Genomic DNA, 26577 nt, shown 5'->3' on the forward strand with positions numbered 1-26577 from the left:
CTCAGCTTCCTTTAATTTGGAAAGAAGATGGAATTGCCACTCCCTTGGTTTGTTGATATATTGAGCAAAGAAAAAGTGATCTAAGTACAGCACCAGCATTTTGCAAGAGGGACCATAAATACCGTATGACCAGCACTAACAAAGGAGCATCCGACAACTTATTTTAGTACAAGTGTTGCTGCTGATCTTTGGGATGGAGAAACATGCCCACGCTACTCCTCACCCTCAGTGGTAATGTGAGAAGACTCATATGGAAGAAGGGAAGGAAACAAATATAGGTAGTTGCAAAAATGGATGAAAGAGATGACAGATCTGCTTCCAACCCTCACATGCTTGCTGCTGTATTCGCTTTCTAAACAAAGCTACCCTGGCCCTATGCTAGTCCTTGCCCTGCCTGGGCTTTCTCTTATGGATCGCCCACTGGCACTGTCAGGGAGCCAGAAGCGGGGAATTCTGGCTGGCCTGCACCCTACATTGAGAGTAAAGCAGTGTAATGCTTCTCATTTATGCCGTGGCTGTTGAGAACATATCAAAGCTTGGGCAGGCAGGGAGAAAAGAACTATAGGAAATATACATTGTTTCACACTCAAGAATCCATTCTATGTTATGTTTCCTATCTGGAGAACTGTAGTTTAATTTTGTCCTCTCCCAGAGTTCGCCTCCTTCCACGGATTGTGGCGAGGCAGGTTCTGGTAGACCAATCTCTTTCCCACGTAATTGTTGGGAAATCACATCAGATGTCATTTGGTAAAGAACAGCGTCAGCAAGGACAAATGTCATTGTTTTAAATATACATTGCAGATGTTGGAAGTAATTAATAAAAACGTGACCTTGGAGATAAGTGAAAACTCTTCACAGTCAATGATGGGAAACGTGCTGCATCCCTCAAGCGTCCCAGGAAACCTGAGATTCACAGCACACGGGAGAGGTCTGGGCACCTCCTCTGCACATGAGATTAATGCCGCACAGTGCAGCTGCGTTCAAAGGACTTTTTTCCTGCTGACCCCTTAATAGATGACACCATGCACAGCATGCAGCCGTTGGGTTTTTATTCCTGAAAGTTGGGTCCTGGAGCTCCAGGCTGTGAGAAACGGGATGGAAATGAAAAGGATTCTGCATTCCTATTTCTATTTCCCATCTGGGAACTCTTCAACATGATCCTGTCTTCTATCTCTTCTAAGAGCAGCAAGGACGTAGAACGTGTTTTGTGGCCACACATTGTGCAGTGTCACAGTGCAGCTTTTCTCAATCACAGATTACACACACTGAATAGTTCCAGTTCTGCTGCTCGGTGTTTCTGCAGTTTCATAACAACTCTCATAACATCTTTCCAAACAACAGAAGTACATTGCAATTGTGCTGCGGAGCTCATTGTCACAGGATGCTCCTCATGCCAAAAGCTGGGATGGTTCAAAAAGAAACAAAGAACATTCAAGGAAGAGAAAACCCTCAGGATAAAGGCTGTGCTGCAGGAAGCGGCCGGAAGCCGGGAGGATGCCCAGGCACAGAGCTGCTGTTATCTGTCCCCAGGCATCTGCTCTGCAGCACCATACGGCTGAGCTGTGCTCCCGCCCTCATGGCGCACGATGGTGCGGCCGGGCAGTTCGGGGAGGACTGTGACTGCCCTGAGCCCTTTGTGTGTGAGCTGGTCAGTGTCTGCTTCACCTGCACCAGTCAGTTCTGGGGCATTTAAAGGCCTGGGAACTGCTCATCCATCGCACTGAAGATGGTCAGATGAAAGGAGTAACAATGACGGGAAAGCTCTCACTTCCCCTGGACTCAGTAGCTGTGCTGGGCTCTTATCTAGTACTGTCCATGCAAATCTGTTCCTTTACCCAGGAAATTAGACCATTTATTTGTAATAGCAAATTACGTATGAAATACTTTGTGCACCAGGGTTCAGATTTAGCGAAAGAAAGAAAAATGGCCACTGCTGTTCCATTGGTGATAGTGCAAAACACCTACAGATGTCTATGGAATGACCTGAAATGGCAATTGAAATCCCTGCAGGTGCTGAGCAGCACGTTGCACTGTCACGGCGCTTGTTGTGCTGGGAGATGGGCCCCGGCTGCTGTTCCTTGGGCTGTTGTCTCGCTGTTACTCAGATCCCATCAATGCTCACATGATGCTGTGATGGGAGTCAGCAAACAGCGCCAGCTGCCTCCAGCAGCATCTTTCACTGCCACGTCTCCCTGTTGAGAATCGTGACCTCATTTGCTTAATGGATACAAACACAGACAGAACAGAAATGTGCTTTGTGGTAATTGAGGTGTGGAGGCAGAAGGTTTGCCTGACATCCTATAGATCACCTGCAAAACCTGCCGTCCATAGTGCGACTGTGGCACTGCTGGGCACGGGGCTGAATCCAGGCCCTGTGCCTTTGTCAGTGCTTTCATTCACCGGTCCCGTGTCCTCCGGCATCACACAGCGCTGTGCTCCGTGACCGCACTGCGGGTATCGCCGGTGCTCTGGGTTCCTACACGTGAGTCCTCCCTGGCTCCAGAACCTGCGAGCTGTGCCCCCGCTGCAGCCCGGACCGACAGCCCGGAACCGAGACGTTCGTGCGGGTGAATCGGGGCGCTACGACCGGAGCGAGGGGCAGCGGGCGGCAGCGCCGTGAGCGGCACAACGAGCGGCTCCGAGCTGCAGGCCGCCATCGCGGGCCGCCATCGCGGGCCGCCCCTGCAGACACGGCGCCGCTCTGCCCGCCCCGCAACCATAGAGCCGCCCGGCCGCGGTGGCGTGTGGGATGCGAGCGGCCCGCGGGCGGAGGCGGCGGGTGAGGCCTGTCAGCGCGGCACCGGGCTGAGGTAAGGACGGCACGGGGAGCGGCCGGGCGGGGCCTGTGTGCACCGGGCGGCCTGTGTGCACCGGGCGGCCTGTGTGCACCGGGCGGTCGCTGCCCGCCCTCGCAGCCGGCCCGGGGCCGTCGGCATTGCAGCGCGGCAGGCCCGGCCCTGAGCCCCTCGGAACTGGGGCCCGCCAGCAGCGCCTGGGCCTACCCCGGGCTGCCGCTCAGTCCCGGTTACCCTCAACCCCGGTTACCCTCAGTCCCGGTTACCCTCAGTCCCGGTTACCCTCAGTCCCGGTTAGCGCTCAGTCCCGGTTAGCGCTCAGTCCCGGTTAGCCCTCGGTCCCGGTTAGCGCTCCGTCCCGTGCCGCCGTGCCCCTTGTCCGTGCCGCTTCGTGCCCGCTCCCGTCTGCCCGCAGTGCCGTGCCGTACCGTACCGTGCCGGCCGGGCTGCATTTCTTGGCCGTCGTTGGGCTGCTGTAATCGCTCTCGCAGCAGCTCGGCCCGCAGTTGGGCAGCCAGAACCGCGCCGGGCCGGCCGTGCCCGCAGCTCCCGGGGCACGAGGTTGGAGCGTCTGCACGTCCGCGGTGCGGTACCGCGGGACTAAATGCAGAAGGATAAAGATAGCGAGGTGTCCGTTTGTTGTGTGTTAACGGTTCATTTGTCGTATATTCCCACGGTTTTGCTTCTCGTAGGTGTGTGGCTGCAGGTGAGCTCGCTGTGTTACCCCGCTGGTATCGTGGTCATTCACTGAACTGACTTTAAGGAGCCCATTGTGTGTGCAGACTGACTTACGGTATTGTTCTTTGGTGCAGTAACTGTGGGAAATGCTGCCAATAGCTGCTTGTGTAGGAAACACATAACAGCTGAAACAAACCCTTAATGCGAGCACAACTGATGCCTCCTTTGTGCCTTCTGTGTGATGGCGTTCGCTGAAATAACAATGAGAAAGTGAGGTGTCCAGGGCAGTGTGTTACCACTAGAACTGACCCCTCCACAGAACACCTCGGATCAGAGCTGGAGCTGCATTCACTTTCTCCAGCCCATTTCCTGTTAATAACGGAGCTCACACACCATTCTTCCCTCTTAGTTGCTGACTCCTTGCATCCCTCTGCTGTGCGTATACACGCTGCCAAGTCACAGAGGTGTAACACGCTGCATTTTTAGTGTGAAAGTTCCTCTACTGCTGGTTTGATGATCAGCAGAGCTTTTAAGGACATAGAAGCATTATTGGCTTTGATGAACAGCGTTGCCTTCCCAGTAGCAAAGCGAACGTGTTATGGTGTGTCATTGGATGAATGCAGTGTCAAAAATAACAATATGTGAAACTTCTGTGCACCAAATACCAATTCAGAGACCAAGTTTTTCAGTGTTTTCATTTTTGCATGCTGTGAGGGCTGGTGCCACGGGTGAGGACCCAGCAGGTGATGCTCCATGGAGCTGTCCTTGTTCTTCTGTCTGTTTGTGGCTCAGATCAGCCATCAGAATTTCTGTTGCTGGTGCCAAAGCCATGTTCAGCGCTTGGACATCTGCTTACGTTGCTGCTTCCTGTGCTGCCGTGCTTGATTGTAATGTGTGCTTTTACAAGAGAACCAAAGGAACATGAACTCAGATGAGAAGAAAGGTGACTCACTGAGTGAATCGGGGTGGCCGTTCTGCTGCAGGGATGGCTAAGATCACCGCAGAGCCATTGTTTTACAATGTTGTTAATAGCCGTGTACGGAAAGGCTCCTTGGGTACTTGTCAGAGCGTTTTCTTTGTGCTGCTTAACACTAAGAAAGTCCCAGACTGTGTGTTCCTGAGAGCTGCCTGCATCCTGACAGGAACCGAGGAAATGACCCACTTTCCTTCCCCTTTCTCTCTCTCACTGCAGCCCCATTTCCTTGCAGAGGGCAGCAGGCTGCCATGCCCACATTGGCTGTGGCTCGTTGCGGTGCCACCCAGTGCTGTGGCTGCTGAGCAGCACGTTATGTTGGAGGGGAATTCACTGAGCTCCAGAATGAGCTGTTGCTATGAGATCCACTGTTGGAAAGTTGAATTTGTTGGATATTCTCTAGCTTAGCTGTCCTTCTGCTAGTCCTGCTAGAATGTGGCTGCAGGCCTTGGCAACCAAAGTGGTGCTGCCGATGCACTTGTTACACAACTGTACCTTGTCTTTGTGTCAGTGCAGCTGTGTCTGTAGGGCTGTGTCTGTTCCAGGACAAGTTAAATGTGTGGAAGTTGAAGATGTGTTTCCTTTAAAGCTCAGAGTGCACTGATGCTAACTTAGGCCTTTCCTTCAGCCCAGAGCTTGGTGTTTCTCTGCCGGGGTTTGACTGTCAAGCAGGCGCTGCCAGAAGCTGTGCTGCATCCTGCTGGGATGGCCTGTGCTGCCGGACAGGAAGGCATTTGTCAGAGCTCACAGGTGCTGCGTAGGTCACTTCCTGCTTCCCAGGCCAAGGGCTGTGCTGGCAGCAAGGCGAGCTGTGAAGTGCTCCTTCCACTGCTTCACCTCCTGCGAGGGCTCTGTGGCAGCACTGATTGAAAGGGCCTCGCATTGCCGTGGTAACTCAGCTGTACTGCAGCTAACATCCTTCAGGAAGGAGATAAAGGCTTGCCAAAACACAGCTCTCCTGGATGTCGAAACTGCAGTTACTTATGGGGGTCCCTCAGATCAGGTTCAGATTTCACGCCCGTTGTGGATGAGCTGAGCACTGTGGTTCTGCAGCATCCCCTTAATGTTCAGGGAAAGTGCTTCAGTGTGCCTGAAAGTAACTTTGTAGCCCGCAAGTGTCCCAGTGCCTGGGAACTTCTTATGCCACCATAATCCTCACGTCACCTTTAGGTGCTTTTTAGACAACTGATAAAATAGTGTCTGCTATTTGTAAGCTGTTGTTAAGAGAAAAAACGTAATGTATCTGTGGAAAGGGTAAAAACAGGATGAAAAAGAATGCTGTTCTTCTACGTTTCATTCTACTAGAATAAAAGCTGGTGTTTGTATGCGATCAATCAGCTCAAAGTTAATAATGACATCAACTACCACTTACTCTGTGTTTTATTTTTCAGTGTCTGGCACTTGGAGTGACGAAACATGTCTCAGTCAGGTGAAAAAGTGAAGGTAAGGAGATGGCTGCACAGCCAGGGTTCTGTGCTTTGAATCTGTCCAACTTGTGAAAGCAGCTGTGGTTTGAACTCTGTTTCTTTCTGGTTAGTTTTCAGACTCAGCGGGTTATGTGGGATTTGCTAATCTACCAAACCAGGTCCACCGGAAATCTGTGAAGAAGGGCTTTGAATTCACACTGATGGTGGTTGGTAAGTTGCTTGTTTAGGATTTTTTTTTCCTGATTTTAACCATCAAAATGAAATAATTCTTTCACGCAGACATCTTTATCTTCCAAGGTAACAACTGATATATGAGCATACAGAGGAGAAAAGCGCTGAACTGTTCTGTCTGGCTCAATCTCCAATTTGTCATGTTTCATAGGAGGGGATATCTGTAGTGATTGAAGGCGATAACTGTGTGCCAGCAGGACATCCTCACTGACTCATCATCAGATGTTAGGGATAGTTGCCTAATCTTTCTTATTGTCAGGTTTCCACAGCTGAACATGTGAATGCACACTGATGTCTTTCTGTTGTAATGGTGGTTCTGTTCTTCTGCTTTCTATTGTTCTGTGCTGACTCAATCTGGCATCATAAATAAACTTTTGATTTGCTTGTTCTGCGAATGAGCACCTGTAGGAGCCTTTGATGGGAAGACTTCTAGGTAGAAAGCCATTCTAAGTTATGTGCTGTGCTGACACAGAATGAGTTTAGTGTTGTTCAAGTACAAGGGGAGCATGGCCACTTCTGAATGCTGGCTCTTCTGATGCCTTGAGTTAGGAAAAAAAGGAAGATAACTTTGTAATTCAGATTTAACAATTGCATTTACAGGTTTAACTTTACTGCTTTGATGTAGGATGACATTTGTATGACTTGAAATTCTAGATTGATGGAACTTCTCACTGAATTCTGAATGATTTTCTTAGGATTTTTTCATTAGCTCATTGCCTAACTACAGGGATGCAGAGCTTGACAGCTAATTTGGCATTGCTTTGTTCATGTGCTGTCCAGTCAATGTCCCAGCAGGGACAAAGCTCAGTAAACTTTCATCAAGAGAGCTACAGCTCCCGGTTTAATACGTTTCCATGAAATACAGCCACCTACCTCTGGTTCTACATAGTTAAAGGGCTGGGTGACTTCTCAGCTTTTATTATGAAATTCAGAACAGTAAGCTTTGCATTTTCAGGCAGCATTTATGAAAACACTAAAGGATTGTTTTTCCTGTGTTTTAAAAACTGCTTGGCTGAACCTTTGATGTTTTTATCTCAAAAGCTTGGGTGGATCCTGACAGATCCTCTGTTATGTGGGCTTGGGGAAAGAGGTGGTGCTTAAAAAAGCCTGGAGTAAAAAGTGTATATGCTGAATAATATGAATTATTTTGTTTGTAGGTGAGTCTGGCTTGGGAAAATCAACTTTAATTAACAGTCTGTTTCTGACTGATCTTTATCCAGAGCGTTATATTCCTGGAGCTGCAGGTAAATGTGGTTTCTCTGTTCCTTTAGCACATACATCTCTAGCAAATCTCACAGTTCTCATCCTGATGGTAACTTCACCCTTGAGACCCTTTCTTCAAACAGTTTTACTGTATTTTAATCTCCCAATGCTTGTCCTTAAGCCATCGTTTTCTCATTTGTATCTCCTTTAAAAAACTCAGTGTTTATTGTTTATTCATCAGGTTCTATTTAAAAAACTAACAACAAAACAACCCTACAGAGCAAAAACAAATGGCAGACATTTTAGATGTTAGAACACTTAAATGTGGTTTTACTCTATTCCCCACTTCCTCTATTGGTTTTTCACCTGCGAAGTCTGAAGTCCTAATTAGAGGTGTCAATGCCTTTTGGCAAAGAATCTGGCACACTTCCTCATATTGTTTTATTTTTTGCATACTATCACTAACAAATCTGATTTTCTGGGTTCACTGTGGTTCTCTGTTTGTTGAATTTGGACTATTTTTTTCTACGGAATATTCTGTCCTGACGGTTATAGTGAAAGCTGCGTGTTTTCTTCATTGCTTTCTCTTTCAGGGGTATCTGCAGCATTGATAGAAATGTAAGAATAGTAACAGTCAAAATGTTCCTTTATTTTAGAGAAAATAGAGAGAACGGTTCAAATTGAAGCTTCTACAGTAGAGATAGAGGAGCGGGGAGTGAAACTGCGCTTAACGGTAGTGGACACACCAGGCTATGGAGATGCCATTAACAGCCAGGACTGGTATGTACATAAATACTGCCCTGCTTAGTAGTTTTTCTACCTTCCACTTTTCCAGTGTTATTGAATGAAAAGTCATCTAACTTCTGGAGTAGCATTAGGACGCCCTTCTGGACAGTAGCATGGCCTTGCTTATTTCGTGCGCTGCTGACCAGAGCTTCCTTCCGCTGCAGCGAGGAGCTCTGCCGCCCGTGCATTGTGTTACGCAGAGCTCTTCCTGCTGATTGTGCTCTGATGCCCTTTGTTTATTCTGTTAAGATGTTTCTTAGAGACGTACGTGTTCAGACTTTTTCCCTTTTCTTTTTTGAGTCTTGCTAAACAGAAATCATTCTGTGATGATTCAGACTCAGTAGGATAACTTAGTGTTCTATGCTTTGTTTTCCATGACAGTTCTTAAACATGAACATACATTATGGGAACGAGTAGTACTTACTGATGGAAAATAAAAATATCACTGAATTCTGGATTTCTCTCTCTAAACGTGTATTCTTATGTCATGCGTAAGGGCTCAGACTGGGCTGTGATCCTGTCATTTTGACAGTCTGCTCTTTACAGGATGTCATAGGAACACGGATGGGTAGACTCTGTTTCAATCTGTAGCTGAGACTAACGCTGTGTGACTGCCTTCGTTCCTTGTCCCTCCAGAGGAAGCAGCAAGTTTGTGTTCTGGAACTTCAGTTTTGTTTCGGAGCACTTGCTGCAGTTACAGTTAACCAGTAGATGGTGCTGATCGCAGTCTGTATTTGGTAAAAACTTTTTTCCCAGAGCTGCAGTTTATGTGGTCCACATGTTTTCCAGTGTGATTATCTTCCCGAGGCTGATTTTTGAAGGGATAAATAAGAAATCAAACTGGCATGAAGCTTCTGGGAGGCAGCAATAATTATCACCGCTTCAAAATGTCTTTTCTCCTGAGTAGGTTTTCTAACAGAGTTTGACTTCCAAGGACGGGAGTTGCAGTCAGGGTTCCTATATGCTCTGTCACAGCAGAAATGCTGGTAGTAGTTAGGAGATGGTTGGTTGGATGGCCAGGATTGGAGGCATTGCAGTTTTGGATCGGGAAATGCATGATTAGTGAATGCATTGTAATAAATCTCTGAAACAGGTTATTTTCTTTGGTATTTGAATAGGCAGTAAGAAAAGGTGAACACTAACCATGGTTAACCATAACCATAAAAAAATGAAAATAGAAGTTTATGGCTGGACTTGTTAGGAATTGGTGGTGATTTGCCTGATTGCATCTTTGTTACAGTGTACTGGGCTCTTTTTCGATACTGCTTTCTGTCCGCTGCTAATTTGTGTATTTATTTTGGTTTATGTTAAGCTGTGTTTTGTGGGTTTTGGCAGCTTGGTAATACTGTTCATTTTCCCCCAGTGGGCTTCTTAAATGCAGTGGCTGTGTTGTTGCTGTTACAATACAGGATGTGCTGCCTCCTAAGTAATGATAGCACTGTGGTATAAGCCAGGTGTTTCCCGGAAGTCAGGAGGTACAGGACACTAACACCACATTCATAGGGAAAATTGTGGCTGTTATAACTAGAAAACTGCATGTAAACTGATTGCAATGCCAGAGAAGTGTGTGATAGTTGCTTTCCCATTGTTTGCGCTTGGTTTCTGTCCTAATATTTGTGTGTCTTCAGCCTTGTTACCTTTCACCAGCTAAAAGGGTCTAAAGATCAACAGGAACATGAAACACATTGTGCTTTTTCAACACATTTAGATAGGAAGATACTAAGTAGCACGTAGGTCACAATCAGTGCATTCATGTAGTGCGGTATTGTCTTCTGTAGGATGAATTAAAGCAGTGCAAATTTTGCAAAGAGAAATGTGTGTGTAACTCCATTGTAGAATATATTCCTCCTAAATCCAGGAGTGAGCTCAGCAATGAGAAATCAAGTTCCCTCCAGGATTTCTTCCATCATGCTTGTTTATTTCATTGTTATTAGTGCAGCTCATCCTGGGTTTGAACTTCTCTGCCTGCCACAGTATTTGCCAACATACTGTGTTTGTCTTCCTTATTATTCATTCTTCTTCTCTGCTTTCTCTTGTCTTCTTAATTTCTCCATCCGAATATTCAATTTCCCACAACTGAGATACTAATTTTCAGCATAAGCTTTCTGCTCCTATTTTTTGTCTCACGTAGTTTAAGTTATGTTCGTGGTGCAGTCATTGGCCTAATCTTATCTGCATCAGCGTGTTCATTTCCTTTCTCCTGCGGTGCTTAATATAAAGTGTCCTTTTACACTGATGTTGTTTGCAGGTGTCTACATGCTCTGGAATATCTTAAAACAATCCTCTTAGTAATGCATTGCGTTTTCTTTTCTCTCTGTAGCCACCGTTCATTGTAGCTGATTAATCTCTATAACCATGTTTGGTGTTTCTTTACCTCCACAGGGTTTATTTTAATTTGCTTTGAACTAAGTAGGAATTATTTTCCTTTGCCAACAGAAAAGGATTCTGTAAAGTAACAAAAATAGCCAAAGCCATGTGATGCTTTGGTGCGTGACTTTCAGATGTGTTTGTATTTAATTCGAGTGGACTGGAATACGAGGATTTCCATAGGTAGCTATAGAAACCTAGCTCCAGGTCAGGGTTGCAAGAGGATATCCAGGATATATCATCTGTCAGCTGGTTTAAAAGCAAATCCTTAGCCCCTGCCCCCGGGAAGAAAAAGCAGGCAGTTCTGTGTTCCTGTCTCTGTTGCCTACCCTGTAGTTAGTGCTTTTCTTTGAACTTGCTCTTGAACTCTTTGTCCAGGTGGTCAGAGCAGCACTGAGAGTAGCTGTAGGCATAAATGGGCAATTGGCTGCTCTGAAAATTCCGTTTTGTATTATCTAAATACTTTTTGTCAATAATAGATGCGATGCTGCAACACTGAATTTTTTAACAGTAGAGATCTTAACAAAAGCGTGATTTTCTCCTATTGTTCTTACCTTTGCATTGTTCACTTTTGTTACTTTAAAGCTAAGTTGCAATGATTCTCTTCCTTCCCCCCTGCCATACAACAGCTTCAAAACGATCATCCAGTACATTGACAACCAGTTTGAAAGATACCTTCATGATGAGAGCGGGCTGAACAGGCGCCACATTATAGACAATAGAGTCCACTGCTGTTTTTACTTCATCTCTCCCTTTGGGCACGGGTAAGAAAAAGCTCTTATATTTGAGGGTGTTAAATTGTGTTTGTGAGTCTATTCACTGCTTGAACTAGGAAAAAAAGTCTTAGTTACTGTCAGTTAGCCAACGCAATTAAATGGTCTTTGGAGACTAACGTTCTCCTCTGCTTTTGTTCCATCTTGGTGATTAATATTGTTTTGAAGCAATCAGTGTTATGTTGTTTTATCACCTAGAAGCTTAAGAGCTTATAATACTTCATGTATTTCATAGTGACAGTTTTAATTTCAATTCAGTCTTTAGATAACAGGGCTGATAAGCAGATGCTCTGACTTAGTTTATTCTGGACATACTGTTGATGTAGATACTTGAAAAAATCATTTATAATACATGACTTGGTTTGTACAAAGCTAGAACAAACACAATTCACTGGAGCTTGTTTCATTTTCTGTCCATTTGTTGGCAGGCTGAAACCATTAGATGTAGAATTCATGAAGGCTCTTCATGGAAAGGTCAACATTGTCCCTGTGATCGCCAAGGCTGACACGCTGACACTGAAGGAGAGAGAGAGACTGAAGAGAAGAGTAGGTCTAATGTTTGCTATGGGGAAATGAAATGTATTGTGGGTAGATGGAAAGAGCACCTCAGGGAAGTGACATAGCAGAGATATGGCTGCTTATGCTGCCCTTATTGCTTCTTTTTCTCAGTGGTTATACTGACTTGGTGAAAGATTTTCTTCCGATGCTAATAGTGTTCACGGAGCTGCTGCTTATAAAACTATGTCTGCTCTTTCAGCAGCGTGTTTCAGGCTCAGTTTTCACAAGTACTTATTTTCTGGTTCAGCGCTTGGTAGCAGAATGATGCTGAAAGAATTGAAGCAGACATTTAAGTGGAGCACTGGAGGAATATTTGACAGCATCACCCACTCAGAATGCTGAATGTTCAAATGCCTAAAATAACTGAACATGGAATGGGTTCTAACTGCATTTACCTTTCACTAAATAGTTCTTAGGTGAAATGAAGAGGAACATACTCTTATTAGACTTCAGTGCATGCAATCATTATCTTGTCTGTCTTCTATGCTGCTTTTATTTGCTGCTCACTGGTCTCTCTTAGAGTCCAACACAGTGTAGTGCATGTATTGTTTGACTCTTGCTTTTGTGTTTTGTTAGCGCAAGATTTTAGTCGCAGAGTGGCAGTAATGCAGGCAAATGTGTTTCCTGATGAGAAACTGGAGTTAGTACAGTTCTGTGATTGATTTGAGGGCTTCCGATGCGTGTTTATTGTGGAATATGGAGGCGAATCCCAATTTACATGCTGTGATGAACAGATTAATTTAAAGGCAACCTCTCTTGACTGTATTCTATGATATCCATGCCCACCTCCTTCCGTTTTAGTGCAAAGTTAGTTTTTACTGATTAGTTGTTAAAACGGTCCGTGCTTATGCGGAGCAGAGTTCACACATGGGCTGACTAAAATGAAATAACAGCCCTTGTGCTGTAGTCTGAGGGAAACAGGTAGAAAGCAACCTTCATTATTTTTGTTCTGCTGGCAGAGGTCACTCAGCAAAGTGAGTTTATACGAAGTCAGATGTATAATGTGGTTCCAAAGCTTTGAAAGTCTGGCTGCTGTATATTGTTCTAACTCAAAGCGTCTCTGCTAACGGAACCTCTAATCAGGAGGAAGAATCAGAATCCTTTGCTGATGCAGATTGAAGTCTTTTTTTTTGGCCGTCAGTGTAAAGTAAACTGTTTTTGTTTTGCTGCTTAGTCCAAAGCAGCAGAACCAGTTTGTGGTGCTTGCAAAGGAAACACAGCTTGGAGCAATTCCTGTTTGGTCTTTCTGGAATTCAAAGTTATTTTCTGTCCCTCTCGAGTGGGAAGAAATGCAGGGCAGTTTCACAAGCTGTGCCATGCAGGGCTGCTAAGGAAACCTGCTCAAAAGAATGACTTCATGAGAGGGGAACTAATATTTGGACTTATTTTTGATTTCCCATGGGAAGGCTAATCTTTAAGAACACAGAATCCTCTGAGGCCAATAAAATGGAGATTTGAAAAAGCAAAATGCTGTTTCATTGTTAGGACCATGAAATACAGTTTGTTTTTATTGCGATTCTTTTTCCTTTCAGGAAAGCACTAGGTTTAACAGCTGTAATATATTATTCTAGCACCCCTTGTTGTTGGCTTTCCCGTTATTGTTTCAGTTGTGTTTTATCTTTAAGATCTCAGTCACGTTAAATGTGTTTTCTAGTTTTATGCAGATACTTAAAGGCATCACAGTGCAGCACTGCCCCACCTATCCATGTTTTCTTATCGTTTGGTGATAAGTCAGTTATCTTCCACTTTGCAAAGCAAGAATAACATCTCTTGATTTAAATGCAGTGCAGTCAATACAGCTTATTGGCGACACTTATTCCCATATTTTTTTTCCTTTAGAAATTAGTTCTCTTTGCTTTGGTGTGGGCTCCTGTTTTGTTCTGGGCGCGTGTGCGAGTGCGGGGGATGTTTATATACCTGCCAGGAAAGCACTGTCATGGGAATAGCTGCAGTTCACTTCTCGTCTGATGGTGTGAGGGATTGTTTTATTTCCAACAGCTGCTTAATAGTCAAGGTCCAGTTGGACAACTTTTATTTATACCGTAGCCATTGGTTGCCACCACAACAGAAGATGAAGGAACCCAACGTGAAGATTCATTAAGACCTCTCCCATGCAGCTGGAATCTAGTTTTAATTGTGCTATCAAGTTATTGTGCTTGTTTGCTGTAACACCTACAGACATGTGATGGCACAAGAGCTTACATAGACATCTAGGAGTGTTCCTGGTTACCTAAAAAAGAAGGAAAGAAACCACCGCAGGTTGGTTGTGGCGGTGCTGCCGGCTGCTCCTGTGCGGCTGTGGGTCACAGCTGCAGCCCCTTGGGGAATACCCATGTAAGGAGTTGCTGCAGTTTGTCTGTTTTTCTGCTCAGATATCCTCTACCATTGGAAGAGAGTTACTGTGGAATGTCAGCATTCATTCCTAATATTCTCTTCAAACTACTGCTCTTCTTTGGTGAAAGAAAATGTTGACGGTGCTGTTCCCACACAAATATTTTTAATAGGATGACAATGGAAAAGTTTCCTTCAGTTTGAACGGACTGAACAGTGCCACGTGCCCAGAATGAAGCAGTTGCTTACCCCTGCAGTGAGTTCCATTTGTTGAAGGGTACTGAGAAACAGGGTAACAAAAGCTGTGCTAAAATCCAGAAAGAGTTTAGAATCTTTATCTCACTGAACAGAAATGTGCTGTATAATTAAGATAATGATAACTCTGCAATGGAATAAGAATTTATTTTCCTTCCTCTTTTAAACTTCTCAGGTTCTAGATGAGATTTCTGAACATGGCATTAGGATTTACCAACTCCCTGATGCAGATTCTGATGAAGATGAAGAATTCAAAGAACAAACTAGAGTCTTAAAGGCAAGTTCCACTCTCTCTTAATTTACTCTTTAGCTGCAGTGTTCAGGCCTACTGTATCCTTAAAGGTAATAATTCCTTTATAGTATGCATTGAAAATACAAATTTTGTTCTTGGAAAAAATGTTGATTCTGAATTATAATCCTTTGTAATCCATTCTTTGCTTCATCAGAGGTCCAAATGTTGTATTGTGACTTACTTTTCTTTTTTAAATGTAAGTAACTGTTCACCAAGGACTGTGGTTGCTGTCTGTTGTCTGACATCCTGACAAACCTTTTAAAATGCAAGTGAAAAGAGAATATGTGCATTACGGTTACTCTTCTAATTAACAACTTTCCTCTTGTTAGAGTATGTAATAAAGGTTTTAATTAAATCACTTCCTGTTAGTGCTCCGATACTTCCACAGATGCTCGAAGAACACATCTGAAATTCTGTCTCCAGCTACTTTAGTCTGTATCTGAAGCATGTTTCTGTTGGCTGTTTTCCATGCATGATGTTATGTCAGATGACGAATTATGCCCAAATTGTTTCACCAGCAGTCAAACGTTCCTAAAGCAAAGTGTCATTTCCTTTTGAGCTTCTGCTAGGACAAACCAATCCTAACAAAACTGGATTTCAGCAAGGAGAGGTTGCACTGTTCAGCATAGAATTTGTTGGTTTTCTGGAAGGAAAGTAGGAGGATTTTATTAAAGTATTTCTGTCAACATTTCTTTTCCCCGTCTCCTGTCTGTTACTTACCATACCTTTGTGCTGTCCTTAAAAGAAAAAAATAACTGAGCAGAGAAAAAAAAATCCCCACAAACCATCCCCCAAAAGAAGAAACCAACCCACTCACCCAACCAAAAGCCAACGCAATAACTTGTTCTGCTCTGTCTCAATTAGGCGAGCATTCCCTTTGCTGTTATTGGATCCAATCAACTTATTGAGGTGAAAGGGAAGAAAATCCGAGGCCGTCTGTATCCCTGGGGAGTGGTTGAAGTTGAGAACCCAGAGCACAATGATTTCCTTAAATTACGCACGATGTTGGTGTGAGTAATGCTAAAATCATTGCATCTCCTGGCAGTGTAACTCCAATGGAATGACCAGAGAATTACATGCACAGCGATGACTTTATTCAATGGTAGCACTCAGGAAGTGTAGATTGACCTTTTTTTTTTATTTTTTGGCCTCCACCTTTATCCCTTTATTCACTGCTGTGATCCTCTGCTCTGACTTAAGAAAATATTTTCTGTATTTTAAGTTATCTGATAAGTTATATCTTACATGAACTGTTTTTATGTCGTTATGTATAAATTCAAGCTTTCTTACAGTGCAGTGAGGCAGAGAGACTTTTAGATGCTTAAGAAATTAGTGAATCCATGAAGACAAGTATTCTAAAGGCTGATATGGACATTCTGCCAGCGTAGATGGCTTTAAGTAATTTCTTATGCATCTTGCTCTTGTAAGTTGAATTCTGTTGTGCATTTTTGGTTTCAATCTCTGCTGAGCAGGGATTGCCCTCTGCTGGTCATCATTTCCAGCAGCATTTCTTTCTCCAGGCAATTGAAAGCTGCGAGGCAATGCCAGCTGTTACCTGAGCCAAGCAGCTCCACCCAGCTTTCAGTTCCAAATTGTAGTTAATGACCTTTAAGTGTAAAAAAAACAAAAACAAAAACCAACAATAAAACGAAAAACAAAAAAACCACTTCAGGAATTAACTCTTTTTGAGCGAATCTTCACAAGGTTCTAACACTGCAAACTCATATAAACATTTCCTTTAAAGTAATGCGTGAACAGCACAGCACACTGTATGTGTTCTAAGATCATCGGTGGGAGGGTACAAAACTATAAATTTAAAGGCTAGCAAGCATGAAGGCAGTGTCCTGATGAGCTTTATGGCTGATGTGGTCTATGAAAATTGTCCTTCTACTGAGTGCATCCATTATATAAATTAAGAACGTTTTTGTCTTCAGTTTTTATATTCCCTTTGACAAAAAGGATAAAGCACTCAGAAACGCTTTGTATGTTGTAGCACTCACATGCAGGACCTGCAGGAGGTGACCCAAGATTTGCACTATGAGAACTTCCGTTCAGAGAGGCTGAAGAGAACTGGCAAGTAAGTATTTGTGTGTCTCTGGGCTCTGCTTGTGAGTCTCTTCCTTTTTTTTTCTGACCTGACACATTTCTCTTAAGTAATTCCTTGTTCTTTGTTATTCCTTATCAAATTTCAATATGTGGAGTAAATGAAACTTGTAAGATGTTTTTCTCAATGTGTTAAACATGGGTCTTGTGAAGTGCTGTATAAACAGACAGTTGTTCTTGTCTGCATATCTATTCCATCTTCTCTGTGCTTTTAAGTGGAAGATGCATAAAGAAGCAGGGTGTAGACATGATCGGATAAAATCTATCTGGAAAAAAAACAAACTCTAGTGGGCACGTTTATATAGGTTATATAGATCACAACCTATTAAGCTGATGAGATTAAGACTGCCATGCTGGATTTTTTCCTGCTCCTTCATATACAGCTGCAGAGAGAAGTTTAGCCCAAGCAATCTTTTTTTTTGTAATTTATTTTTCTTTTTTTCTTATAATGCTTCTGTTGGTAAATTTAAGTCCACAACTGCATCTATCTTGAGAGCATTCTTCTCCCCATCTTGTTCTCTAAGTATTCATCTAAGTGTTTAGATCTTAAACAGGTGAAGAAATAGCTTAAGCAGCAATTCCACAATTGCTTTCATGGATGATTTTGTACCATGGGTGGGTGGTAGAGAGAATCTTGCAGCAAAAAGATCCTTGTAGCAATGAAGAAATTACACATTGAGAAAAACAGAGGAGGAAACTTAGAGAGAGAGGATAACCAGGGCCTAGGGACGAGTAGAAGATGACATTTTACAGAAACAACACAAATGTGTTTAAAAATGTCTCCATTTCCACTATGAGAAAGCATGCAGACTTGTGTTGTTACAGTAGCTGAAATATGAGCCTTGAAGCTGTTCTTGGAGACTTTTTCAGTATCTTATATCATCAGTGTGTTCTGTTGTTCAACAGACCTGTTGAAGAAGAAGTTGTAGACAAGGATAGAATCCTTCAGCAGAAGGAGGCTGAGGTAAGAGCTTCTACAGCTATTGCTCTTTAAACATACCTGCCATGCTCCACTTCCAGGGTTCTGCATCAGCTGCTGCAGACAGAGTGTAAGACGGGAGTAGTGAGAAACAAGATGTAATGTATTGTATGTCAACCTGCATACAAGGTGCCTGTGCAAAGTGTATTTATTTGTATGCTGTGGATAGTAGGTTGTACATGGGGACTTTTGGTTGTAAAGGCGGAATATGTCTCACCTCCATAAACAGAATTTATATTTCCTGTTATGTACCAAAGCCTCTTTGTGTCTGTTACCTACGTGTGCTGTTTTAAACATACGTTGGAATAGACTGGTAGACCGATGTGACTTGCGGAATCAAACTCTATAATCCAGAGATGGGTTATAAAGCAGGTATGTTTATTCCAGCGTTGCGCAGCGCCGGGTGCAAGGGGGATAGCTCCTCCAAACTTGCACACCGTAAAGAGAAAAGTGTGTTACAGATATAGGTTAAGCTAATACATAATCAATAGTCTCCTCCTCAGTTTGATTACATATTCATTACATTCCCTATGGCCCCGTTCCCCGCGACCCCATTCCCTCATTCCCCCTGACCCCATTCCCCGCGACTCTTGCCGATGTTTTGGGGTGAAATTCTTCTTCTGTTTTCTTCTTGGTGTTATCTGCTGTTATTGTTCTCCCATGTCGGCATCATCTTGCCCGGGGGGGGATCTAATCCTTCTTGTCAGAGGTCTCCGGACAGTTTCTTCTTATCTTTATTGCCCTCTTCTCTGGCTTTATTTTGACTAAGTGTCTGCAATTCCCCCTTTCCCTGCACTTTTAAATGTACAGTTACCCTTTGTCTTGGTTTCTGTGAAGTTCCCCTTTCCCTTTCTATAGCAAAGTGTTACCTTACCACCATTTTGAGGCTTTGCTCACTCTTCAATTCCCCCCTTTTCTTTAATCTAGCAGGCTTTTACCTGCTAGATTCTTAATGGGTCTCAAAATAGGCTCCGCTCTCTACCTTTTGTCTCAGCTCATGTCTCTTCCAAACCTCGTATTCCCTTCCAGTACCTTGGTACAGACACAAAAGACATCTTATAACAACACAAGTAAAACACACCAAGAGTAGCAAGGTGATGCAGGCTAAGAAAAGCTGTTTTAGTCATCCTAAATTTGGCAACTAGTAAGTTTATCCCATGATCCAGAGAAAACTATTCCCCAATCGGTGTTATCCCTGCCTACTCCATGTTGCAATGCATCTTTGGATAAACAGGATATCTCTTTTTGGATTGTCCATCAAGCATCTGCAGCAGCATCCTCAATTGTTTCTAAGGTTACAGAAATTTTCATACAGTGGTACCCCCCTTTTCTTGGGAGTTCTGTGAACTCAATTTGCCGTTGTTGCCCTGGAAGGCCCTCTCCCATGAAGCCCACACTTGTGCCCTGTTCCTGGTACTGGGACTGTACTTTGTAGTGTTGGTTTGCTCAATATATTCTCTTATCTTCCCTTATAACCAATTTCCATAAAATACTAAAGGGCATAATAATGTGTCCATTTGGGCATGCACACATCTGTCAGCTTGCTCTCTTCCTTTCTAAATCATTAATTGGACTCCTGTTCTCTTTAGAATATTTTACAGGTTTTGACTTGGCTTCGGAGATTTTAAGTTTACCGTCTGGAATTGAAGCCCTCTTCAACTGCCTGTTCTGCCACCTGATCTATCATCTTATTTTCTGTTTCCTGTACAGTGTTACATTTCTGATGTCTTTTACAACATATAATAACCATTGGTAGATTTAAATCAGGCTGTTTTTCTTGTGTGTGAGCAATCCTTGCTCTTTTCAGATGGTACTATGAGCGTGTGGCACATATTTAGCATCTGTCCATATGATTAAAGCTCTTGTCAAGGCAGTTATTTCAGCCTTCTGAGGGGAAGTCCCCACAGCTGGTGGTTGTGCTTCGATTACCTGGTCAGTAGCAGTTACTGCATGTCCTGCCTTACAGTCTCCTTGTCTCATAAAACTGCAGTTGCTGGTAAACCAGGTGTCTTCTGCATCTTCTAAGGGTTCGTCCTTCAGGTTCGACTGACCGGCTGGAATGTGCAGCTTCAGTTGATTCAAAGCAGTCATGTAATAGTGGTTCTCCGGGAGTTCCGCTAAGGAAAGATACTGGGTTGACAATATTAATCACAATTATTTCTACATCACCTTGCTCTACCAGGATGGCCTGGTATTTCAGGAATCTTTGGGGTGAGAGCCAATGAACTAATGTCCCCCTTTTGCCTCCAATATAGTAAACACTGTATGAGATATTAAAACTGGTGTCCTTTGGCCCAGTGTAGATTTATAGGCTTCTTGAATATTGAGCACCAGTGCAGCCACTGCCCTCAGGCACCATCCCTTACTCACTTCAAGCTGTTTGAGGTTTACCATCAGTCCGTAGCTGTGTATCCATGGTCAGCATCCTCCTGTCATTCCTGGGAACGTATGGAGTTCCTTGACAGTTTGCAGCTCAGGGGCTTAGCAGATGGCTTCTTTCTTGGCAGTCCTTAAGGTCCAAAGTCCAGCTGTAATTTCTGAGTTATTTGTGCTTTCTGTAAACCAAGAAACTCAGCAAACTCTCAGTCTATTGTACACAGTCCTTTTGTTGCTGTGGCATCCACATGCTCCAGTAAAGTTCCACCCTAGGATGGAGGATCCCAGGTCTCAGGCTCATGAGTTGACCAGTTCTCAAAGATCATTAAGCTATTCTCACAACCCTGGGTAACACTGTCCAGGTTAACTGAGTCTCTTCTCCCTCTATTAGGGTTTTCCTATTCAAAGGCAAATAACCTTAGGCTTCCTTTAGCCAAACCAGGCAGAAGAGACATCCCTCAAATCCAGAAGGTAAACTCCACCTATTCATTCCTTAACTTGGTTGATAAAGTGCATGGATTTTCCATCACTGAGTGTATCCATTCAACAATTCCATTACTTGTCCTCATGTCTTCTACCAAACTAAAGCACTTGCTATCCGAAAATTTAGCAAATTGGCAAAATTGGAGTTTTGTACTTGGATTCCCATTCAATTAGTAATTTAAACTCAAAAAATTATCTATTATTTCTTTTGTCCTTCTACAGTCACATATCCTCAAAGGGCACCACTTTACCCTGAGTGGGTGAGCTCTTGCTTTTAACTTGTATTTAGGGCTTAATTTTTGGCCCTGATGCCCACACCCCTAAGTGTGTCTTAATTGAGATTGCTGTGGCTCCTGGGAGTATAACATTGTTTTTCCCAGTTTGTGTTAATAGTCAGACTTACAATTCTTAATCAGCCAATATTGTTTGACCCTTAGCTCCAGTTTTATTAAATTTCTTGCCAGGGTAACCTGACAGGTACAAGAATTTCTGTATTCCTACTTGTTTTCTTAGCTTATATTTAATTAATTCCAAAAGTAAGCCTTTTCTTGTTGGGCAGTAGCACCTACTAATGTTACAAAACCATCTATGGGTAGTAAGAAGCTCCCATATCCATCAGAAAATGAACTACTTTATCCTGCTTCCTTAGCTGCAGTTTCATCGGTGTATCTGCTAGGGTTAACTTCCCAAGTTCTCATTGTTCAGTTCTGCAATCAGAGGCAATTCCTTCTCACTCAGCTTGGTCGGATTTCTCTACCAGTGTCCCACTGCATTTGCACACTGCTTTCATTCCAGCGGGGCAGAGCCCTCCCTGGGCTCTTCAAGCCTCCCTCCCCCCCCTTTCCTCGTGGGGGATCTCTGGGTCCTATGGCCCAACTCTAGCACCACAACAGTAACAGCTGTTATTATTCTCAATTTCCTGAACATCTCTGATTCTCAATCAGGTGTTTGTTTTGTTTTCTGTTGTTGTTGTTGTTTGTTTGTTTTCTTCTTATTGTACTCCTCTCTTCAGACCTGACATCCCTGTTTTTATCTTTGCCTTCCTCAACCTGTGTCCTTCCCAAACTTTTTCGCTTTCCAAACTCTAATCATTACATTTCACCTCCTCTCCAGAGCCTTCCAGTGCTGCCCAGATTTCAGATTTCCCACATCTCTGCACATGAAGGCTATTCTCACTTCCAATGCCCTGTCCTCTCCACCTCCCCCTTTGCACTTTACAGCAGCAGTCTCTGACCCTGGCTCCCTCTCCCACTCTGAGAGTTCTGATTGCAGGGGAACGGTGCGGGGGGGTTGTTCTCATGCCAGCACAGATAAACTCACTTTCTCTTTAACCCTTTTTCCTCTGTACACTATTCCACTATTTGTACCCTCAGTTACACTTCCACATACCCTCAACTATACTTCCGTATGCCATTAACAACTACACTTTCTTATACCAGCAAAACAGTTTGTCCCATTCCCTTCAAAACCCACAAATCAAGCAACACAGTTCTTCAGTTTCCATAAACACCCTTTCTACCTTATAACTTTCCCTTAGCAATCCATATCGTTCAGTTATAAACCTCTCGCCACAGAGCCAGCACTGACTGACCCACCTCCCTTACACCTCTTCGCAGGCAGAACACAGTATCACATAAATGGCTTGATACTCATTCCATACAGACATCCCTCTATATGTTCATTGTCCCTGTCCTCTAGCTTATACATCAACCACCACTGATTACAATATTTAATCAGGATTTTTTTTTTTTTTTTTTTTTTCGGCTCAGGGTTCCTCCTGGTTCCCCAGCGATATCTCGCCAATGTGCCAGTATACACCCCAGGGGTGAGCGCGCAGGGACCTCTTTGCTCTGTGATTTTCCCATCGTAACTTAATATAAACCACCGTATTCTTTTATAAGTAAAACCACTTCTGACACAACAGCATTGTTATGACTTATGACCACATACTTTACAACAACCAGTAATTAATAATACAAAATAAACATGTATTAAAACAAAGACAAACAAGTATTGGAGACAACTTTCGCTTCGTCCGTCCCCGGCCGTTTCCCTCGCGGGAGGACGGAACCGCGGGTCGGGACTCCGCACTCGCCCCGCAGCTGTGCTGCGTCTCACTCACACCACACTCACACGACAATTCAAGCACAATTACATTATATCATTTGTTAAGCTTAACCAAAGATGTTAAGAACACCGGTGCTAGTTGTTGACTTAGGTCACCTATATAAACAGCGCTGTACGATACCAATTATCCCAGGATTACCCAAATCACCCTGTACCAGAGAAAGCAGACAAGCTCTGCCCAATTAGCAATCACCTGAATGTGAGCAATAGCCCTTTTACCATGCGTACGACTTACTGGCCCCTTTGTAGGCACTCCCTAGGGAGTCCTAACCCAGCCGGCAACCTAACCTAACCCGTGAGCTCACATCCCTGGGGGGGAGCACGCCGACTCCACTGTGCCCTGCGTAGGACGTCTCCTCACGACTTACGGGTCCCCCATTTCACATACCTGGTCCGCCGATAGATGGTTCTTGTCTGCTCCTGCAGTGATCAGATGAGGGAGGGGAGTCCTTCCGAGAAATCTCGGGGCGCGCCAAAGGCGTCCCCCTTCTCAGCTGGTCCTGCAGCCGAACAGAGAGGGTCCCATCTGGGGTGCCAAATTGACTTGCGGAATCAAACTCTATAATCCAGAGATGGGTTATAAAGCAGGTATGTTTATTCCAGCGTTGCGCAGCGCCGGGTGCAAGGGGGATAGCTCCTCCAAACTTGCACACCGTAAAGAGAAAAGTGTGTTACAGATATAGGTTAAGCTAATACATAATCAATAGTCTCCTCCTCAGTTTGATTACATATTCATTACATTCCCTATGGCCCCGTTCCCCGCGACCCCATTCCCTCATTCCCCCTGACCCCATTCCCCGCGACTCTTGCCGATGTTTTGGGGTGAAATTCTTCTTCTGTTTTCTTCTTGGTGTTATCTGCTGTTATTGTTCTCCCATGTCGGCATCATCTTGCCCGGGGGGGGATCTAATCCTTCTTGTCAGAGGTCTCCGGACAGTTTCTTCTTATCTTTATTGCCCTCTTCTCTGGCTTTATTTTGACTAAGTGTCTGCAATTCCCCCTTTCCCTGCACTTTTAAATGTACAGTTACCCTTTGTCTTGGTTTCTGTGAAGTTCCCCTTTCCCTTTCTATAGCAAAGTGTTACCTTACCACCATTTTGAGGCTTTGCTCACTCTTCAGATGTCATTCCAGATGGGCATGGGTTAGCAGTAAATTTATCCATGTCTTGTGCCTGGAGGGTAGAAAAGGTTACAGAGTCTTAAAAATCCTGTGATATAATTTGTGTGGGTCTCTTTATCTTACTTCTGACTTGCAGCAAAATCTATAAATTTTCTTAAACACCACTCAACTTTTCAGTCTTTGTTTTCTTACTCTGCTTTCAAATTATTGCTAAACCTTTCATCCTGAGATTTTTATGCTAAAATTCTTAAGATTTGGAGATTATCAGCCTAGTATTGCAATGTAAGTAGTTCACTGCCAGTACTTCTGACTTCTTGCATGGTGGAAGTGCTTTCTGCCAGTTGGCAGGCAGTGGCTTTTTCTGTTTATTCTTATTTTATCCATTTCAACTTTGATTCAAGTTTGTAAATGGAGGAATGCATGACTTAAAAGGTCTCTCTCTCTCTCTCTCTCTCTCTGCAGTGATTAGTAGTAAGATATTAAAGTAATAACAGTAAAAATACAACCAATTATGTGTATTTCTGCCCTAGGAGTTAGGTAGAAATTTAGGTGTTCTAGAACTATTTGTCTTCAGTTTTACACCTGAAAACATTCTGCTGTAACTGTTGTTGTTGGAAGCTGTTGGTATGGTAAGCTCCTCATGGTAGACTGATCTATTCTGACTCTGTGTGGACCTATATATAATATTTATATGTATGGATGTAATGTAGCTTTTATGTATTACGGTTAAATAGGTGAAGTCTTGAATTTCATGACAGATGGTCTGTGAAAGTTCCCTCTGGGACTCATCATCTCTGAATAACTGCTGCTGAAGTTGCAGAGGATTAGGTTAGAACTTGAAAAAACAAACAGATTTTTATGTTCTGCCTTCTATTGTCCCTAAGAGATCAAGGAGCTTTGCTGAATCTTCTGTAGATAAGCTGGTATGAAATCCCTTCATCTCCATATGATCCCTATGGTTCAGACTGGGAAAAATCTGGGGAGGAGAGAAGCACAGAGGAAATGGGCTTGCATTCCACAGCCTTTCAGGGAAAACAAATATCCATTTCCCCTCCTGCTTTGCATTCCCATCAGTAACGGTGCTTGTTCTATTTACAGCTCTGTAAGGTTTATATAACCTTGGAAGGAATGAGCGCCTGGGTTAGTGCCAGGAGCATCGTTATCAGAGCATCACTTTAAAATGATTTTTAGTATGCTGAAGCATGTGGTCCCTGGTTCACAATGTGGAATTGCTAATTTGTCATCTTGGATGTGTTGCTCAGTTTGGTGCTTTTTGGTCGCCTTCAAGTGATGAATGATCCATTTTTCTGAGCTGGAGTGAAAATAAGAATAAAGATGACCACATTCCTTACCGTGAATGTGCTGCACTTCACATGGTTCTGACATTGTGGTGTAGGTGGACTCAGGACGGTTTGTAGTGTTGTGCAATACTTTTTTTTTTTTTCTTACTCTGAAAATGTTTCATAACAAAATTCTTAAAAGTTTGAAGAGGGAATATTTCCAGGAAAACGTTAAGTCTGTGATTACATGAAAACAAATGAAGTTCCTCAGATTTAGACATACATTTATATTTAATATCACTTCTTTTTGGCTGCTGAGAACCCTGTTTATTCAGGTGAAGTACTCGTCTGCATTGTGGGCAAAGTGTTTGGGATGAAATCCTCTCGGTAAAGCAGAGCTGTTCATCTGTGGTTTCTGTCCTGTCCTGGGAGAGCTGTTAGAAGCTCTGTGATCCCCTCTGAGCACTTTTGTTAGAGTGTATCTACGTTGCAGACACAGGAGCCTGAATTAGCCTTTGCTGAGCATTGTTCTGCTGCAGCAAGAGATGTGTCCCAGTATATAAGGCAGCTAATTTTAGGCCAGCTCTGCTGCCTCTGGCTGCACTGCAGTGCATGCACTTCTGTTTCTTACTCTCCCAGATCTGTATTTGAAGTTAGGCAAGGGAAAGTGACACAGGCACTTGTAGCTGCTCTCTGCCAGTTCTAGGCAGGGAGCAGCACAGCACTGAATGCTCTACATGCATGTGCTCAAGCATTCAGTGCCAACTCTTTGAGGTTGAATGTAATAAAGTCAGTAGTGTCTTAGTGGCTAATACAGAGGAAGATACAACATAATTGTTGAAACTCAGCAGTATGTTTTCAGTTGAAGAGTTTTGTTCTTTTTTTCCCTCCAGAAAATAAATCAGTCATTCTCTAACTAGAATGTTTTTTCTTTATCGTAAAGTAGATGTTAATTCTCTGATCTGCAAACATAGCTTGCTTCAAAAGATTTGTGTTTTATTAATTGAATCTCGTTGTAAGCATCCTTACTTGTCTCTTGGGAAAGCTGTATGCAATGCTTTAAAGAATCTGGGTTGGGAAAAGTGCAGTTTTTCTGTATTCTGTGAATGAGTTAAACGTGTCTGGTTTATAAGGAGGCAAAATAGGATCTGCTTTCTGCCATGGAAGAAAACATTGTGAGTTTCCTGGATTTTGGACTTTTTGTGTTGAAGCTGAGAGATGGTCCTAAACATGTAAGTGTTTCTCTTCCAGCTGCGCCGCATGCAGGAGATGATTGCACAGATGCAAGCCCAGATGAGGATGAAGCCTGGAGATGACTAAGATACTTAATAGCTGGGTACATCAGGTATGACTTTTCTGACTTGTTTATTCCTCTTACATCAGGCTCTCAAAGTGACTGTTGCCAGTTCTGCACTTAGGACATGCCTTTACAGTACTTGT

The 26577-nt window shown here is 43.4% G+C and overlaps 1 protein-coding gene across 3 annotated transcripts in view; it reads left to right on the forward strand.

The window, feature by feature from the left end:
• The first annotated feature begins 2746 nt into the window (after nt 1-2746).
• Nucleotides 2747-26577, forward strand: part of LOC107321056 (septin-2) — a 30251-nt gene continuing 6420 nt past the window's right edge. For 2 of the 3 annotated variants that reach the window (XM_015877568.3, XM_085555472.1), the window contains exons 1-12: nt 2747-2810; nt 5838-5889; nt 5984-6083; nt 7262-7348; nt 7964-8087; nt 11090-11224; nt 11662-11779; nt 14553-14654; nt 15534-15679; nt 16663-16746; nt 17679-17736; nt 26389-26482. In XM_015877568.3, the coding sequence (XP_015733054.1) occupies nt 5863-5889; nt 5984-6083; nt 7262-7348; nt 7964-8087; nt 11090-11224; nt 11662-11779; nt 14553-14654; nt 15534-15679; nt 16663-16746; nt 17679-17736; nt 26389-26457 (1050 nt within the window). In that variant the 5' untranslated portion in view covers nt 2747-2810; nt 5838-5862 and the 3' untranslated portion in view covers nt 26458-26482. Of the gene's footprint in view, nt 2811-3487; nt 3589-5837; nt 5890-5983; nt 6084-7261; nt 7349-7963; nt 8088-11089; nt 11225-11661; nt 11780-14552; nt 14655-15533; nt 15680-16662; nt 16747-17678; nt 17737-26388; nt 26483-26577 lie in introns of all 3 variants that reach the window. The other variant, XM_085555471.1, reaches the window with a different exon arrangement.

This window comes from Coturnix japonica, chromosome 9, assembly GCF_054131305.1.
Source record: "Coturnix japonica strain WE chromosome 9, WE-NBRP24, whole genome shotgun sequence".
Lineage (NCBI taxonomy): Eukaryota > Metazoa > Chordata > Aves > Galliformes > Phasianidae > Coturnix > Coturnix japonica.